Source organism: Cornus florida, unplaced genomic scaffold, assembly GCF_030987335.1.
Source record: "Cornus florida cultivar Cherokee Brave unplaced genomic scaffold, ASM3098733v1 CherokeeBrave_3.0.0_Hap2_Chr04, whole genome shotgun sequence".
NCBI classification, from domain to species: domain Eukaryota; kingdom Viridiplantae; phylum Streptophyta; class Magnoliopsida; order Cornales; family Cornaceae; genus Cornus; species Cornus florida.
The window spans coordinates 87,733,591-87,754,549 of NW_026775574.1; the positions used below are offsets into that span (position 1 = coordinate 87,733,591).

Sequence of the window (20,959 nt, forward strand, 5' to 3'; positions counted from 1 at the left end):
ATGACATGTACTAGAAATGATTTAAATTTAAAACTATCTAAACTCTAAACATGTTATAGATGTTTAATCATTAGCTAGCTAAATTTATGGATATGTTATCATCAAAATGTTTGTATTGCCGTTCTTTTAGGTCAACTTCACTTTGTTTCAAGTCTATAACAATCATAATTTAAAAACCATGTACAAGCATTTTTGTTTACTAGGTGTGCACGAAAAACGATTCAACTTAAATTGTAATCAACTCTAAATGATAGGTTGTTTTCAAATTTTTCACTATTTGGTTCGGTTTCGGTTCCCTAAACATCGAATCACTTATAAATGAACGGTTATGATTTAAAGTTCTACGAGGTCAAATTGAACCGTTTTATAAATTGTACACATATTTATATATTTTGTATTATATAAATAAAAACATAATAAGATTAACTTTTTAATTACTCAATTATATATCATGATATATAGTAAAAATTTATATTATAATAGAAAATTATATTACATATTCTATTTTTTTATAATATATATATATATATATATATATATATATATATATATATATATATTAGATTGAATTATAAAAAAAAATCTAGAATCATAGTTTGGTTCGGTTCGATTCCATTGATTTCACAATTCAGTTTGATTTGATTATAATTTTAATAAAATTATTAGGAATGGATTGATTTCAAAATATTTTTAAACCAGCTGAATTCAAACTCTGCACACTCCTATTGTTTAATTTTACATTATAGCCTCCAATGTTAATAATTTCTACACTCACGGGGGATAAGAATGTGCAATATACGTCACCAACATTTAATTAAACATATTTGAAAAATTATAAGAATCAAATATTTTTATTATTATACGTATAATGACAATTACTAGACTAAATTTATACCTATATTTACGGGAATCATAATGTTAAATATACGAAATCAACGATTAATAAAACATATCCATGAAATAATTGAAATTAAAAATATAAAGATCAAATTTTATCATTTACAAAATCAAAAAATATAAAAATTCAACTCTCTATAGGCACATCTATTCTGATAGTTGATTTGTGTAAATGGTGGCTCTTAACAATATGTAAGTTTACACACATGGAAGGATCATTTTTTTTATTTTAATAAGAGTTCATAATTAAAGAAAAATAAAATAAAATTGTGAAAGTAGCAGTGGGACAACTAATATGTAAATTAATCCTTACAATGAAAAGTAGGTATATTACTAATTAGAGTTGATTAATTTTATTATCTGTTCCTAACTTTTCAAAATGATGAGTAATTTTTTATGTTTAAAATTTTTGTTGAATGTGCCATGCGTCATTGACTGTCATAGTTCACTTCTTTATATATATAAAACTTGGTTGTTTGTATCAAAAGACGGAGTAAATTAATATGAGACATTTGGAGTAGTGTGTAGCTTGTGACTCTTTTGCCAAAAAAAAAATTTGAACTTGTGATATATATTTTTCTTCCTTTTTCTTCAGATTTATTGTCATATATGTACACATTGTCTTACATTTGAAATTTATGTAGAGATAGAGATAGAACATTCAATATAGTTCAACCCTACTTTTTTTATTTAATTTTTTTCCCTTTTTTTATTTATTTAATTTTTTTCCCAGTTTAACCCTAGTTTATTCTCTGCGTGAAATGGAATTGGAGGCTTTTTAAAGGGTACTCACTGTAAAGATGGTCCAAAAAAAAAAAAAAAAAAAAACCACCACTCACTCCACCTACCCCCAATTCTTTGTTTGTTTGTAGCTTTAGATTTTGAGCTAATTTTAATATTAATTGCTAATATATTATTAAAACAAAATAGTATTATTTAATTGCTGAATAAATCGCATCTCAATATAAATATACTTTTATATGTGTGGTTGTCTTGTAGACTTGTAGTACTAGAAAACAGAGGTCGTAGAAGCGGAGCCGGAGGACGGCGAGGTTGGAGGCGAGCTCGGATGATAAAAAAATATTCTTTTCATACGAAAAAAAAAAAAAAAAAAAAAACTTTTCACACTCACCAAAAAACTTTTTCTTTTTTATTTGTTATTAAATAAAATTTTATTAAATCACTCCAATTAAAACCCTAAACACAATTTGTGTACATGGAAATAATTCTTAACACAAGCCGCCAGTGGAGAGCAAATCGGAGAGAGGGGGAGGAAAAGCAGCGACCACCTCGCTATTATTACCATTTATAGTCTCTTCAATCACATGTGTATATATATATATATATATATATATTTTTTTTTTTATTTCTATATATGTGATTGATAAAGACATAAACAATAAATATATATATATATGTGCGTGTCAAAGACCAATTAGAATTTTCAGTAAAGGATATAGAAACTTCACGCGTATAGCTGCCGGCTGTGCAGATCCAAATGATGCAAAACTTAATAATGTGGCAGTCGTAAATTGTTAAGAATCAGGCTATGATATTTGGAAGATTAATGCTTTCATGAACAAGCCTCTCGTGTCAACCCAAGCAGGGATGGGTTTGGGACACCAAACTCTTGAGTCAGAGATTTAGGCTTCGTTTGGATACACTGGAGAGAAAAGAAAAAAAATGATTATGAGAGAAAAGAAAAGAAAAGAAAGGGAAGGAAATGTTTATATTCATGTTTGAATAGATAGGAGAGAAAAGAAAAGAATTGATAATATTGTTGTTTGGATAACAAAAAGGAGAGAAAAGAAAAGAATTAATAATAATAAAATTACTATCTTACCCTTTACCCTTTTTGGTAGGGTTAGAACACAAAATCATTTCAGCCTCCTCCATCTATCTATTCCCGATCTCACAGATCCCTCCGTCTCTCTCTCTCTCTCTCCAACTACAAAATCTACAAAAATAGTCAAAAACCCATATCAGCTCTCTCTCTCTCTCTCTTCAACTGCCAACTACAAAATCTACCAAAATTAGTAGATCAAAACCCATCTGCTCTCTCTCTCTCCCTAGCTGCAAACTACAAAATCTACAAAAATAGAAGGTCAAAACCCATATCGGCTGTCTCTCTCTCCAACTGCCAACTACAAAATCTACAAAATCTACCAAAATCAAAAGACGATCTCTGCAACAGACGATCTCTGCAACTTCCAGCGAATTTTTCGGCGTTCTCTGCAACTTCCGGCGAATTTTCAGACGATTTCTGCAACTTCCGGCGACTTTTCCGACGATTTCTGCAACTTCCGGCGAGTTTCCGACAGTCTCTGCAACTTTCGACGAATTTTCCGATGATCTTTGCAACTTCCGGCGACTTTTCCGGATGGGCTCCAAAGGTCATTAGCTCCCTTTCTCTCCAAATCCCTCCAAATCTTGTCAATTTTGGAGGGATTTGGTTTTACTGTTTAGGAGAGATTTGGAGGGATAGGCTATCCCTCCAAATCCTTCCCAATCCTTTCTTTTCTCTCCAAAACCCTCCATCCAAACACACCTATCCCTATCCTTCCCTTTCTTTTCTCTCCAAAACCCTCCAAATCCCTCAATCCAAACGAGGCCTTAGAAGGAAAGAAAAAGATAAAAAATAAAAAAAAAATTGGAAGGAGAAACAAAAATATGGAAGGTTTTTTTAGAAATTTTTAATTCATTAATAATTTTTTAAAATCTTATCAATTACGTTTTTTCAACTCTAATTTTATTTTTATTAATACAAAAAAAAAAAAAAAAGGTTACCTTATTTTATTTTAAATATAAAAAATAAAAAACTTCTTTCTTTTTATTTGTTATTAAATAATTTTTTATTTTTAAATTATGCGGGGGCAATTCTTTGATACCTGTTTGCATTTGGATTTTCTCTTTCTGCAATCTCACACGCACACGCACATATGTATCAATGACCAATTAAGGTTTTCAGTAAATGATGCAGGCACTTTATATATTTAGATACAACATATCAAAAATTCCATTTTTTTCTTTCTTTTCAGCCTCCAAATTTTTGATTTGTTGTATCTGTATATATAAAGTGTCTGCCCGAGCCCAACTCGAATTTTTATGGGTTTTGAAAGATTCCAATCCGATTTAGGCCCAAATTGTGAAAAATTGGGTTGGGCACAGGCTGGTCTGGGTTGGCCCGCTCAAGTTGCACTCCTTTGTGCAGTTCTATTGCATAATCTTATGCATCAAACTAACTTAAACCCTAAGTTTTGATGAATCAAGCACTGAATTTCTTGAATAATGACTGAACATAAAAGATCTGTAGGGGTAAGGTTAACTATTAATTAGCAATCACACTCAACATCCGCATTTGAATACCTCCACTGACCAAGAAATTTTAGACCATCCCTGAACACTAAAGCCTCTTCAACCTCTGCGCTGCTAACATCTTGATAAAACGATGTAGCCACGTTGACAGCTTCTCCACAGTGATTACGAAGCACCAAACCACCCCCACTATAACCAGTTAGATTATGAAAAGAAGTATCTGTATTCAGTTTATATATACCCAGGGCAGGACTAACCCAACTATTAGTATAACGGTATGTTACCAAATTAAATAAATAAATAAAATCAAGGGTCAATTGCCCCCTTCATTTGCATGTAAGTTCGTCCATGATTCTTTAATGGAATGAGAAAAAGGGAGGAGAGAGAAAAAACATATTAATGTGGCTGTGTAAAAGGGTTGTGCAAAGTACACAACAATTTTACACATTGATAAGGTGACAGTGTATCTTAACATACTGCTGGAGAAAAAAAAAATCCATATTATGTACATTTTACGCAAACACCTTATATTAATTTTAAAGTAAAAAAACTTATAATAAATAGGTAAATTGTGTTTCTAAAAAGAAACATATAAATTTATTATTAAAAAATAAATAAAAGGAAACATACATATAAGTAAAATTGTAAAAGGAAACATATAAATTTATTATTAAAAAATAATTTAATAATGTACTGAAATTCTTTGTATTTTTAATAATAGTATAGATAATACCCCAATTTCATTATTTTTCTTTCTATAATTTCTGTTTGTATATAATTGATTGACGTTCCGTCTTGAGGGCAAAATGAAAATTGTGAAGGTTGAAATAACATTCATGGAGACCATCAAACAAACCTTCCCCAACTCCCATACTCAACTCTCCTCTTCAGTATATACATGCCCCCCTTATTTTATTCTTTGCACCCAACTGAGATAGTAAAATCAAAAACTATTGACACAATCAATCTACTAAAGATGAGATATTGAACTGTTGTTTCTCTTTTCAGGATGGCTTGCTTGAACGAAATCACTCATTTGTGGACTGAGGTGCAACAAATGAAGCAGGACGTAAAATGTCTTGCTGGAATAACAGGAGCCGCTGTTAGTTACCAGTGTTTTACCTGTTAACTCCTACTATGTTTTTTTTTTTATGCCAGTTGATAACCAAATAAATGATAAGAACCAAAGACTAACTGAGAACCAACTACATTTCATGGCCAAATTTGAAAACGATTATAAAAGATACCCTCCAAGCATTCTCAAAAGTGTAATTATATATGCTTCTTTTCTTTTGTTGAAATCACCCTCGGTCAGCTTTCTCTCAATGTCTTAACAGCCAATGATTGACATCTAGAGAAATCTTTGCACTACTGCATCTCCAGGAAAGGTTGTTTTTGAAGTAGGCCAGCACGTCCACATCCAACCTCGTTTCCACCAGAAAACACCTTTTAACTAATAGCGGCTGCATCTCTCTTATCATGTTCTCCTTTAACTCTGAGTACTGCGAGATGAAGGCCATGGCGCACACGGCGCCCATGCACGAGCCCACCGGTGCCCATGTCGGCGCCCAATGGCATGCACAAGCTGAGGAAGGATGAAATAGCGGTGAAGCTGGTGTTAAGAAATCACAAGAGGATGAAGCATCCATGCCTCTATGGGTACCGGGAGTAACCAGAGTACTTTCTTGCAAAAGTAAAGATACGTATTTCGTGAAAACCACTCACGATAAGGATACGTGAAGTGCGACTTCAATAATTCATAATCATGAAGCCTTGCTGGAACTGGGATGAAGACGGAATTCATGATTATGAATTATTGAAGTCGCTTTAACATTATAAGAGAGATGTAGCAGCTGTTAGTTAACTGGTGTTTTCTGGTAGAAACAAGGTTGGATGTTGAGGTGCTGGCTACTTGAAGAATAACCTTTCCTGGAAAAGCGGATGTGGGCTGTTAAAAAACAATTGAGAAAACAATTGAGAGAAAGCTGACGGAGTTGAGAAACTACCCTAAAAATATATATATGTTGTAGTAGTTAATAGGATCAGGAGTGGTCTGAACAAAAGAAGAGAAGTATATATAATTACACTTTTGAGAATGCTGGGAGGCAATCTTTTATAATCTCAGTTAGTCTTTGGTTCGTATGTTATTTGGTTATCAACTAGCAATACTACGAAATGGGAGTTGGGAAGGATGGTGTGATAGTCTTTGTGGATGTGATTTCACCATTTTCATTTTAGGCTCGAGATGAAACATCACACAAGCATTACAAGTCTTTTATTATGCGATTAGTTAAAGCATCTTATTAATAGTATAACATGTGTCAATTTATTATTGTGTTACATTAATTCTACCATTGTTTCAAAATGAGTACTACTATATGCATCAAATAACAGTTGTGTAGAGCAAAAGGCTCAAGTAAACACCAGCCATGTATGGGTCTGGGCTTAGAAGGTATTTATATGGATTGCTTAACACGTTGGGTTGGGTTCGATTGAGTAACAATATTGGGATTGGTCAATCCAATTGAACTTTCTTCAATAATTCACCATTTAATGTATTCATGATTAATTTGAACAGAAACATGCGGTTATGCCTCCCTCTTCTGTTTCAGATGAATCCGTATCTCCCCTTGCACCACTAATTAAGAACTCTCAGATGAACAAGATTAGTGACTGAAAAAAAAAAAAAAAAAAAAAAAAAGGTATTAGGCAAGTGTTGTACTATGTGCATCAAAGAAAAGTTTAGCTACAAAAAGGCCAAGAAAACGCGAGGGCTTGTATGGATTACCATAGGTATACGGAAATTGGTCAGCACTTCTTAAAGAATTTTTATGTTATTTTTGGTAATTAAATTGATAATTTAAAAAAGAGCTCATGACAAAAATCGGTTCTATTGATTCACATGCAGATATATATAAATATATATATATATATATATTCTCTTTTTGGAAGAATATTGAGGAGTTTGGGGAAAATTATAGCATTTGGAATCACATGTTGAAGAGAGAGTGAAAGATTTCACCGGACAAGTTTTGAAGCACATCTAATCAATGTGAAGCCTCTATTTAGTGTTCAAATATAATATATAATTGGCGGGGGATATTCTTGTCATACAAAAAGGTACTTTTGAATTTAAAAAAAAAAAAAACTAACGTTACCAACATCTATTTTTCTATTGATCTATTCAATATGTGGCAATTTGTTCAAAAGATATATAATGCAGGAGTTATATGTACTTTATTCTAATAGATATAGTTTTTGAACATTTTTGGTATAAGAAGGAAGGTTTTTTTTTTTTTGCATTTAACACCATGTATAGAGATATCTTATGTATGCGTGTACAAAGTATGTATGTTCTGTAGTAGCTATTGGAGGGCTGAGTGCATAAAATCCTAAAAAGAGTATTTGAATGAGAGTGTTCAAATTGTTTTTAAACCCTGTTTTTGATTCAAAATTAATGCAATCATATTCATAGGACGGCCCCAGATAAAAAAAATTTCAGGGGTTCATTTGCATTAAGGCTGTCCATGATTTTTTAATAGAATGAGAAAAAGGGAGGGGAGAAAAAAAATGTTGATGTGGCTGTATAGAAGGGTTGTGCAAAGTACACAATAATTTTACACATTAATAATGTGACATTGATAAGGTAACGGTGTATCTAAACATCCTGTTCGAGGTAAAAAAAATAAATCTATATTATGTATAATTTACATTAACATCTTATATTAATTTTAAAATAAAAACTCATAATAAATAGGTAAATTGTGTTATTCTAAAAGAAAACAGACATATCAATTGAATTGTAAAAGAAAACATATAAATATATTATGAAAAAATAATTTAATAATATACTGAAACTCTTTGTATTTTTAATATCAGTATAGATAATACCTCAATTTCATTATTTCTCTTTCTGTAAATACTATATATATTCTCTCTCTCTCATTTCTGTTTGTGTGCGTGTATATATATATATATATATATTTCTGTTTCTGTCTCTCTTCTCTTTCTATGTCTCTCTCTAACGGTTCTCTCTCAGGTGTATAAATTTTATTTTATTTCTTTAATACTAATAAAAATAAATAATACATTTAATACTAATAATAATAAATAATAAATAATAAATAAATTAAATTTATCTTTCTTCAAAAATTCTACTTATATCCTAGTGTCTATTAGACTCTGTGTGAAATGTTGTTTCGTGTGTAATATGTATATACAATAATTTTTTTTTTTTTTTTTTATAGAAATAATAATATTTTCTAAAACATAAAAGTGGTTTACATATTATGTTTGTACTTTATTTTTCAATATTCATTTGATCAAATACCTATATTAGATCGATCCGTTTGTAGCCTATCGGCCCACCAATGTTCCGGGCCGGGTGGACCGGCCCGAACGTGGCCCAGCTCATTTTTCGTTCCCTCAGTTAACCTTTCATGAGCGTATTATTGCTCAGTATTAGAGGTATATGTAATGTTAAAATATTAATTCTTATTCTTTATTATTATTATTTTTTTTATCCATTTCACGAAAACTTCACATGGAGAGGAAATCATGGGGAGGGTAGCTATATTCTTAGTTTATAGCATGTCATGCTTGTGTGCTATATATATTATTATTTTTGTCTAATATATATATTACACTTTGTAATAATTATTCAAAAAAACAAAACTTAGTAATGCTTTTTTGTCATATATATATATATATATATATATATTAACACTTAGTAAATTTTTTTATTATAAAAAAGTACATGTTTTGAATAACTAGGAGTAAGATTTAACCTTTAATTAATAAAACGTTCAAAAAATTCTGCCTCATATAAAAACAAAACGGTAATATACAACTTCAAATATGCAAGTGTTATATTGTTATATTTGGTACTAAAAATTGGACTATACATGTTTTATTTACTTTTTATATGTCACTTCATATTAAAAATAGAATAAAATTACGCACAATATATTGAGTAGTGGAGTCAAAACATAACGCAAAGAGAAATAAACTTACAAATTTATTATTAATTATTATCATTATAAAATTATGAAGAAAATAAAACAATTTAATTCATTCACATAACTTGAATAGCTTGGATCTTGGACTTTAAATGGGCTTTAAATTTGAAATAGAAAATTGAAACTAGACTTGTAGGGCTTATACCCAACTAAGGGAGCCCTTCCAGAAATTCTCAATAGCCTGGGCCAAGCCCAGGCCAAAGAGGGGGTTTGGAAATAGTTTTCAACCAGCAATTGACGCGCCTCGGTTGGTACCTCACTAGCTGCGTCATTGCCCCAAGCGCAAAGATACTTTATTTCCAGGCCAAACCTCTGCTTTTATATTACAACCCTCCTATCCCAATTTTTACAACTTTTCGATGTGGGATACATAACTAACATTACCACCAAACTCTACAAAATCACAATATATGTATGTGTGTGTGTGCGCGTGTGTGTATATATATGCAGAGTTCACTTGTTCCATATATATTGCATTCATTCAATATCACCATGTTCTGATTTTATTCATGGAGCCAAACATGCTGTGAAGATGGACTAGAGTTTGGTTATTGATATTGCATTATGTTGTTGCAATTAAATTAGAAATTGTGCCCCAAACTTCAACATGCATATATGTGAATATTGGTTTGATCAAGAGTTGTAATTTAGTGATACTGCATCTATGGTCTTTTAAAGTAGAAGGTCGATGATTCAAGTCTTGGAGAGGCACATCTATTCTCATAGTTGATTTCGTAAATGTGAGACAAAATTTGTACAATTGTCTCACGATGTACTGCAAATGATAGGGATTTATGGTTAATAATACTTGAATTTAGCTATTCGATATACATAAAAATTAACGGCTTAATAAATTTATTGATTCAATTTCCATGAAGATGGTTTGTTTTTTTAAAGTTATTCATACCACGTCTCTGAGGAAGCATATGACATTTTAGGACCATAGGAAGTGTGTGGTGGAACAAATCATTCCACTTCATCCTAGTTAGACCATTATTCATTCATAATCTGAATATTATTCATCCATTATATATATTTCTTTTTCCAAGTTTCAACTTCAAGACCAAAATTTGTCACCCAAATCTATACTATTCTAAAAGTGTAACAAATTTCTTAATAATTTTAAATTTTTAAAGAATATAAAATAAGTTTCATTAAATATTTTACATTAAATTTGTTTTACTAACAATTATTATAATTTTTAATTCGTGTTTGGAATTCTAAAAAGTACCAAATTAATCACACTAAATGACGCCAGATCATTATAATTGTTAACAATTTTGTATCTATATTCATCTATCTATATCTATACCATTCTAAGAAATTTTATATTTTTAAAAAATATAAAATAATTTTCATTAACTACTTTACATTAAATTTGTTTACTAACAATTATTATAATTTTTAATTCGAATTCTATTTGGAATTCTAAAAAGTACCAAATTAATCACACTAAAAAACACCAGATTATTATAATTGTTAACAATTTTGTATCTATATCTACACTTAATTGTTAACTTTTATTTAGTTTGGAATATATATATATATATATATATATATATATTTACTTTAATTAAAAGTGTACTAAATTTTTTCTAACACAATTATTATTTCATTGGTTATTGATGGCATGTTTTTTTTATCCTTCTATTTTTAAAATTTTCTATTCTAAAAGTGTAAAAGTCATTTTTTTATTATTTCTTGTTATAATTTTTAAATTCATTCAAACACATGTTCTCTGGTATTAAAACAATATTATCGGTTACATTTTCGGACCCCACTTCAAATCATTCCCTTCAACCACCTTGAAAACCCTAATTCCACTAAAACACGTCCTCAATCTTATTAAATGTGTTACATTAAATTTGTTTTACTAACAATTATTATAATTGTTAATTCGAATTTTGTTTGGAATTCTAAAAAGCACCAAATTAATCACACTAAAAGACACCATATTATTATAATTGTTAACAATTTTGTATCTATATCTACAGATAATTGTAAACTTCTATTTAGTTTGGAATTTTATTTTATTTTATTTTTTGCTTTAATTAAAAGTGTACTAAATTTTTTCTAACACAATTATTATTTCATTGGTTATTAATGGCATTTTTTTTATCCTTTTATTTTTAAAATTTTCTATTCTAAAAGTGTAAGTCATTTTTTTATTTTTATTTTTTATTTTTTTATTTCTTAACATGTTATAATTTTTAAATTCATTAAAACACACGTTCTCTGTGATATTAAAACAATATTATCGGTTACACTTTTAGACTCCACTTCAAATCATTCCCTTCAACCACTTTGAAAACCCTAATTCCACTAAAACACGTCCTTTATCTTATTAAATGTGTGTGTGTTTTTTTAAGGGTTTTAAGTTTAAGCCCTCTGTTTTTTTACTGTTTTCATAATGTGTATTTAAGGACTTCAAAGGTTTCATCATGTTGGGTTCATCCTTTTTTGCTTGCCAATGGAGTTTCAAACCATTAGAAGAAATCTTGAGTTGCAAATATATGTTTCAAAAATTCATCCACCAATACCTTCAAAAACTCCTATCAACAAACATTGGATTTTCAAATGGGTTTAAGATTCAAATGGATTATTCCGTGGAGAATGAGACCAAGTAATCTGGAAAAATGGATAGTTTGTTAAAAGAAAGAGAGACAAATTATTGGAATAAGCCCGGATAGCGTGTCTGAACCTAGATCGATCTCGAAGATTGGTGCATCTGGTTAAGGCGAACTGAAATGACTCAAATCAAAATGATGGAAAGCAAATCACAATAAGGCAATAGAATCTGTGCGAGGTCCGTCTAAAGAGTTTTGGTTGGTAAGAATGATGATTTTCGAAATTGTACTTTTTTTTTTCTTTTTTTTTTTTTTTCTTCACAGTTTCCTTGATTTGAGAAATTTTATTATTAGTTCTCTTGCCAGAGGTGATTGTATATATTTATATGTATATATATTTATCTGGTTTATTGTTATATATATCTATATATCATACCTTACTACAAGATCCTTCAATTAAGTCAGCCAACAAGCATACTTTTTTCATGTAAAACAAGTTTCCCTACGTCATGATCCGGCTCATGGCATCTATTTCATTTTCATAATAAATTTTTTTCTATAATGTGACATATACTATCTTATTATGCCTAATGTTTGAATTTTGATATCTTAAGAATCATAAATTAATTTTATTTATAGTATTAAGAAAACAAAGTTATCCACTTGGCAAAGGAAACCAAGTTTTGACAAAGGAACTCCAATTAGTGCTGAAACAATTTAAAATTTTGAATTCATGGCAAAGAAAAGGTTAAAGGAGACAAAGTTAATTGTGTGATTTCATTCTTGTGTTGCGTATTTTTCTTTCCAAATCTTTGGAAGATGACTCCAATTAGGGAAAGAGTTACTCAATTTTGAAGTTTTTTTTGTAGGGTATAAGAGGTATTGCATATGTTGACCTTGGAAATTTTTATAGATATTTTTTATTATTTATATTTTCTCTTGAAATATGTTTTTGGGAGTTTTTTTTTTTTCCCCCTTTCTTGGTTTGTGTTCTCGTATACTATAGAACTTTGCATATTTTTGTTCACAAATTGAATTTAATTAATCAAATATATGGCTCGTATGGATAGTTTCAAAAAATACGATATTACAAATTATACTTTAAATTTGAGTTTATTAGAGATTTTTAAAAGTGGTTTTGATCTTGCACCATAGAAATAAAAAATTAAAAAAAAAAAATTGATTTATAGAATTTTTTTGGTTTATACATGTACACTCTTGATTTATAAACTAAATTTTCTATTAAAATTTTTATCAAGATTTTAATCACGTGTATACGTAACTGATGGAATAGAAAAAAAAAATGTTTTGTATCTAAATCATATAATATTAAGAACCAAAATTTGATTCCAATTAATCCGAAATTGATGGAATGTTAACTAATGAACATATAATTTTCATATTAAAATCATAGACTATTAAAAACCAAAAATTGATTGCCATTAATATGATACACTTAATAATAATTGTTTTAGAAAATTTTAGTGTCAATAATACAAATAGAGAAAGTTGGAAAGAATATTTTAATTGAAGTAATACAATAAGAACATTTAATGTAAACTATTTAATATAAATGATTTTTTAATTTTAGAAATATAAAAATGTTAATAAATAGAGACTTTTACCATAATTCATTGAAAGAATGTTTTAATTGAAGTAATACAAATATTGTACCAAAAATAAGAATAGACAAAGGTGGGCCTTTTTCCACAATTCTTTGAAAGACAATGTTCATCAACTGTGGAGAGAATGCACATTCAATCTTTGGACAAAGATCTCGAAAGAGTTTACAAACACAAATATTTTTTGTTAATTTTTTTTTAAAAAAAATATTTACAAGCTTTAGTTATAAACAAACACCAACTCATCATTTTTAAAATTTTCCATTAATGTATTCTCTATTTTTTTAAAAATTACAAACTATATTTATAAATAAATAGTTTCGTTAATGTATTCTCTATTTCATAGTCATTATTGTGGACCTAATTTTTATAATAATTTATATATTGTATGTTTTAATTATTTTTATTTTAATTACTTAATATTTATTTTTATGATTTTGTACTACATAAACATTATTATTATTATTATTATTAGATTATATATAATAGTTTTATATATGATTGTATTATTATTTTATATTTGTTAATGATTAATTACCATGTGCATTGCAGGTGAATTTTGTTCGCATATATATAAAGAGAACTTTCTCATGACATTATGTAATAAATACGAAAATTATTGAATGTATAACCATTGAAATAGACATTATTGTGCATTTCCAAAGCTCTTATAGTTTATAAAAACAAAAGGTTTTTACGCAAACTAGTAACATAATTTTACATTATTTTTTCTTTTTAAAATAAAAGGCAGAGAGTTCGAATCTCTAGAAGACCCCTCTCCTTGAAAAAAAAAAAAAAACCATGGGATATACATCTCTAGACCCCAACATGTCTTTAAGGGGTCAGCTACCACTAGTCTATTGACACCTACATAAGGGGTTCAATAACCATGTAACAAAAAGACCATAGTATCCCCCAAAACAACACACTTTTTCTTCATCGCATTGAATGGACAAACTTGTCACTCTTTATCTTCATCACCACCATTGCTATATAATTTGAAGCTTCTAATACCATGATGATGATGATTTATGGTGGTCTCTTTTGTTTCCTCATCTCTCTTCCTCTTGGTCTGAGACAAAGAAGAAATGGCTTTTGCTGACACCACCTTCCTCACAAGCAGCTTCCACCTTGCATCATCTCCCTTCTTTTCTTCTTGCACTTTCAGTTTGAATTGTCTGTTAAATGACCCAACAGTAATATCATCAAAACATTGCAATATTAATTCTAATCAACTGATAATAATACAAGAAAAACATAATAATAATAATAATAATAATAATATAATAAAAGAAAAGTTAAAACACAGTTTAGAAAATTAGGTCCCTCCAAAACCATTCAATGTGTGTTTACTCTACAGGACAAGTAATTATTAGAGATATTTTCATGGAAATAGATAGAGGTAACACCTAATTTGATTCCCATTCAATGAACCACGCATGAAGTGCCACACAACTCCTTAATTGTCAAAGATATTTATTTTTTTCCAATCACAATATATGACAATAACACTCACATCTCTTCCATATGCAACTGAATTGATAGAATCTAATATTGGCCACAACTACTATGAATAATAGCACCTTTTTAGAATCACAAAAATGAAATAAATAAATAAATAAATAATTTTACCCTTTTTCTTTTAATTTCTCTCTACTAGTCTCGAAACTTTTATCCAAAACTTGAGAGCTAAAACCCCAGTGACAAAAGAAGACTAGTTAAAATGTTTTCTTCGATCTTTGAAAAAAATTATGAGCACAAAACGGTTTCAAATAATTAAAAATGGCTTTAAATACTTTCTAAAATTGGTACTTAAAAAATGTAAACCTAGAGAAGAATTTAAAAAGAATAGTTAAAATCAAAAGAATTTTCAAACTACTATTTATAATGTTTTATATTTAACTTCATATTTGTCAATTCTCAGAAAGAAAATCAATTGAAGTGGTTTCGTTAGCCTCGGACATGTGTCCATCCAACCATCATTGTTGATGCCTTGTGTTGTCATGTTGTGCATAAATGCGAAGACATTTTGACACGACTCTTGCGAGTGATGGTGGGAACCAGGACAAAAAAACAAGCACCCAAATGGGTTGAGGTCAAAAATATCAGGTTGAGTGAGTGGGACTGGCCAACCACTTGCGCAAGCCCTAGAATCAACCCAATAAACATACCAGCTGGATGGTTACATTTATTCATCATTCAATGTACCAATCATATCAAAATATCACATGTTTTTCGATGGTCTTTTCAGGGCATTAGGATTCAATGATGTAGACTAAACAAATGTGTTTGTAGATGCTGTGGAGCCCATATAAATTCACACAATTTAACAGTGGACTATGTGATAGAGAATTGTGCGTACTAGGATTCACAATCCAACCACGCAAAATCACATCTGCAAGATTTGTGAATCCTGAAATGCAATATTAGTATTTTTTTCAAATATCAAACATGAATTTTGATTAAATTCGACTACCAAATAAATACCAGAAATATTAAATAATTTCACTACAAAGAAGAGGGTTTTCAATTTTACCTGCAAAGGGGGACTTTGCAAAGATCAGACTGGTCACAGATCGAAGAGTGTAGTCTTAGAAGCTGCCACATCCGCTTGCATTGCACGCACCCTCCGTTGACCCTTCTCTTACACGTGGCAAAGTGACGAATCGAACGCTGGAGGCCCTGACACGTGGTGAATTTGCTACATGGCCCTCTGTTCTTGGTAGGGTCCACATTGTAGGGTCCAACAGTGGTACACCCTTCTGTGCATATGTGCTCCAAACACTCCATGGCTTCGCTCAACTGTAGGTACAAATTCTGTTCCTCTCTGTATCTTCGCCTTCTCTTCCTCCTCTGTTTTAAATTCAATTATTTAATTCACAATCATAATAAATCAAATCATTTAATAATTAAAGCGAAAATTGCAAATCGAAATTTAAAACACACGTGAAAAATCAAATTTAATTTATTTTTAGGATGATAGAAAAATAAGTACTAAAAGTGGTTGATATATCAAATTATTGATCATATATATATATATATAATTGGGTGTTCAGCCGATTAATATATGAATCGTTTAATGCACTACAAGTATTAATAATAATAAAATAAAACAAAATTACGATAATATGGTCTTGTCAAGGTGTGTACCAATTCAGTTTCATCAATGAACTGCAGGACCTCCAATTCAAGCAAAGGGTCGTGATTTTGCAGGAACTTCCAACCTTCAGTTTCTTCAACAGCCTTGAAACTGTTGTTGACCAGCTTCATGCACTTGAGGTAAAGATCGGGTGCGTCGCAGAGTCTCGCAAGTTGAAGCACGTCCACCACGTTCTCAATCGTCAGCCGTTGGATCAACCCTTTGGTGCATCTCTGCTTAAGATGTGGTACCAAGTACACGTGGGACAGAGCCAGCAGATGAATCCCGTACTTCTCCATGTCCTCCTCCGTGCAACTGTAGTCAAGGGCTTTTTAGTCATTTCAAATATTAATACTACTTTAATTACTAATTAGGCAGTGACAACTACTTGGGACCAATTTACTACCGACCAACCTATTATTACGGAAAGTTAATATTCAATTTTTATATCTATATAGACTATATGAGCATGAGGTGTTGAGTGTGCCACGTGTTACTTAATAGACGTGGTCACAATGATTTTGCTTCTTTAATGCTATGGTTATTTCATTGATTATTTAAGTTATTCAGATTTTGAGGTGAGAAGCTGGCCGATTGGAATGGACTTACTTGTCACATTTCTTTCAATCAATTTTATAAAAAGTAATTTTCAAATTTATTACTCCGTAGCTTTTTATAATAGGTTGGTCCAAAAAAAAAAAAAAAATGAATACTCCAGTACCCTACTTTAGATTTTAAAGCTATATTAAATGATAATTTAATGGTGGAAAGAATTGGGAGTACAATATCTCGGAATATTGTAAAACTTTTAGATTTAGCTTAGTATATCTAAATAGTATTGTCCAAATCAAAATTGAGAATGAAAGAATTAAAAATAATTTTAATTTCAAATTCATTTTTTGTAATAAAAATATTTTTGGCATAGAAAATTTAGAATATATTGTTAAAATTTAAATTTTAAAAATAATAATAATAGTTTATGTGAATAGATAAATTTGTTCGATTATTGGATCCCTAGAAATTCATAGAAATGGTTTTTATTTATAATAATAATAATAGTTTATGTGAATTTTTTTTAGGTTACACAAAAATAATAATAATAAGTAAATAAATAAAATACAAAATGCTTAATAAGAAAGATATACAACATATATATATATATATATATATATATATATATATAGGAAGGTTCGGCGTGTGTATAGCAACTGACCTGGAGGAATAGAGAAATCGAACGAAGACGACAACGGCATCGGAAGGAACGCCGACGATCGGAATAGTCTTCTCGGAGCTCCGGTGTTTACGAGGCTGATCTATGATGCTCTCCAGTACAGGCGATGCAGAGGCCTTCAATTTTCAGAAACAGAAGAACAACAAAAAAAAAAAAAAAATCAGATCTTTTCATTCAAATGCCTCAAAACTGTAAAATTTAAATAAAAATTAAAAAAATAAATAAAATAATTTTGATCAGGAGTGAAAAAGTTATTGTTAATCAAAACAAAACGATTGAAGATGTTCTTTAAACGCACAAAAATTTCTTCAATTTCAGAACAGAGCATTACAATTGAATAAGAAGCATTTAGGATTGAAAATTTGAATTTTTGATCGAATAGGAAATTGAATCAGTATCTGGAAATGAAAAAGACCAGAGAGAGATCGAAGCTGTTAGAATTACCAGTATGCTACAGTGCGCCGGGATGCGTAGTCCACCGGAGGTGACGATTTGGACATTAGTTTCTGGCATTTCGGGGGATCTTTGATCGAATTCGGACTTGAACGGCGATAGTCCGTACGATTGATCGGAAAAGTAGTTTGGCGACATTGCTGTGTGCTTCACTTAGATCTTTTAGAGAGAGAGAGAGAGATAGTCGTTTTTTGAGATGTGTCTTGATGGGAGGGCATTATGGCACTCCATTCCATTATATAGACAGCACAGCGGAGAACAAACAAAACTCATGGTTGGCACTCCAAATTTGAGTACTTGCTCTACGCTCTCTCTGGTGCGTGAACCAAACGTGTAGAATCTCTTTGTATATATTTTTTAAGCCATTTTTGTTTTGTTATGCTAGATCTATTTATGTTGGGTTCATTTTCGAATCACATCAGCGGATCTCCGATCTAGGTCGGTTTTAGTTTTTTCTCGCCTAAATTTGATATTTTCTTCCTTAATTTGATCTTGTGCGGAATTTGTTATGTGTCGGAGAGCCATGTGGCGATAACTTTGGAGCTATTGTTTTGAAGAATGGTCTGACCTTTTAGGTCACTCTATGGTGGTTCCGTTGCAAAATTTTAGGCTCTGTTTTCTCCACAGATCTAGGGTATGTTCTTCATTTTATTGCTTTGCTTCATAATTTTTATGCCTTTTCTGGCTTGATTTTTTTGTTTTATACTGCCGCTGGCTTAGCCTTTGTGTCGATATATGATATTGTTTTCATGATTAAAAAAAAAAAAATCCCTTAGTTTTATGATATACTCAGTATTTTTTTTTTTCATTGCCTCTTTAAAAACAACGTGTGATCCACAAATTCAATTATCTTGTTTTAATTGTCATTCACATAAATAGTATGATCTTTCTTTCACAAATGGGAAAGGTGTTGGGTGTTTCGATCACTATTGAAGATTTGTGGATTGTTTGTTTCATTAAAAAAAAAAAAAAAAAGAAAAAGAAAAAGAAAAAGACAGACTAGACTTTGACGTTAATGTCACTCAATCAACAAGAATATGATATAATCAACTAATTAAGTTTCATTACATAAAATTATAAATAAATTGGACACTCAATGATGTTATAAATGCATTCGATTCAAATATATATATGCTTTTACTAAACGCGTTACAAATTATGTTAAGATTTTATTTGTGATATTTTATTAACAAAATGTCAAGTGGTCACAGCTCCACAATTTTAGTCACAAGATTTAAGAGCTGAGCTTGCATTGCACCAAACACGACTTTTTATATGTTTTACTTTTTCTTCAATTATTTTCAAAAAATAAGTTTTAAAATAAATAAATAAAACACACCTTCTTGGGCGCGTGGGTGTTTCATATCTGATTTTTTTATTGAATTCCTTCTCTTCCTGCTCCCTTCTTACCAATTTTCTTTGGAAGTCCCTGATTTTAAACCGCGTTTGTTTGCCAGACAAAAGGAAGCTGGATTGGACTAATCGTCACAACTCCCCGTTACCCCCAGCTCTTATATTTATTATTATTGTTATTTATTTATTATATATATATATATATATTATATTATATCTTTTATATTTTTCATTTTATAAATACAGCACATATGACACAAGTTCAAAATGCTCTATTAGACTTGCAAAGACAGACATTCTATGTCATGAATTTTTTTGTTGTTAAGTTTGAAGCATAAGTTTTTTTAATGTTCTTATATTTGTTTACATATCATGCTAAAAATGGGGTGGTTGAAATTTTTATTCTTAAAATCTGGTGGCAGCTTAATTGCAGTGCTAAACGTTATTTTTTGTTTAGTTCAGTGTTTTAAATTAATTTTTAAAATTAAAAAACGGTTTTTATATATTTTGAATATAAGTTTTCTCTTAAATTGGACTTTTATACTTCTGTAAATGTATATCAAACAAGAGCTTTGCATGGGGCAAAAAGCTAAAGAAATTCATTCTCTTCATTTTTTTTTTTTTTTTAATAATATAAAACAGATTATTGTGGCGATTTTAATAAATAGATTACAATAAAAATAAGAATGGATCATCTCTCATTTTAAAGTGTTTCATCCGTCACTAAGAAAAAGAAAATTTGTGTAAGTTAGTTTTACTTTGAAGAGAGTTAATTTTTAAATCATAGGGAGTTAATTTACCCAAAACTTAATGGAAGTGGGAGATAAATAGATGGATATGATATCCTCGAAAAGTGAAAGTATCTTTCTTACTATTTATTTTATTTTGTTGGATGAAATAAATAATAAAAATAATAAACGTAGAGTTTTTATATATGTTTTACCAATATACTCAACCTAACACCATTTTTTTTTTTATTTATTCCTCTCTCATTAATCCCTTCAGCCAAGCATGGTACGATATGTGGTACCATGGAGTAGGAAAGAATTCCTTTGGATGAAAGGATTTTATGTGTAGGTGTTCTGAGAATTCTAACACCAACATCGAAAAATAGAAAATAATTAAATTAAATTAAAAAAAAAAAAAAATCCACCGTGACTGAGCCTGATAGCATTTTCATCTGATATGTTAAATCTTACACAGCTTTTGTAACATCTATTTTTGACATCAAAAACTTCTTCAATTAAATGTTTACTTGGTATTTGACATATCATCATATATGTTAAATTTAGCATATCAAAAAGTCCTATGCCAAATAAATTTTTTTTATTATTATTTTAGTTTATGGATCCTACAAAACAATT

At 29.9% G+C, this 20,959-nt stretch overlaps 1 protein-coding gene and 1 non-coding gene across 2 annotated transcripts; both read right to left on the reverse strand.

Annotated features, from left to right (window-relative positions):
* Nucleotides 1-9,366: 9,366 nt before the first annotated feature.
* Nucleotides 9,367-9,520, reverse strand: LOC132305599 (U4 spliceosomal RNA). The gene has a single exon (XR_009481641.1). It is a non-coding gene; the product is annotated as a U4 spliceosomal RNA (small nuclear RNA).
* Nucleotides 9,521-14,200: 4,680 nt separating this feature from the next.
* LOC132303812 (BTB/POZ and TAZ domain-containing protein 1-like) lies at nucleotides 14,201-18,459 on the reverse strand. Its single transcript, XM_059801242.1, has 5 exons — nucleotides 18,234-18,459; nucleotides 17,772-17,905; nucleotides 16,570-16,873; nucleotides 15,956-16,272; nucleotides 14,201-14,597 (listed from the first exon to the last, which is right to left on the reverse strand). The coding sequence occupies exons 1-5, from the start codon at nucleotides 18,378-18,380 to the stop codon at nucleotides 14,381-14,383; spliced, it is 1,119 nt and encodes a 372-aa protein (XP_059657225.1). The 5' UTR covers nucleotides 18,381-18,459; the 3' UTR covers nucleotides 14,201-14,380.
* Between the last annotated feature and the right edge of the window lie 2,500 nt (nucleotides 18,460-20,959).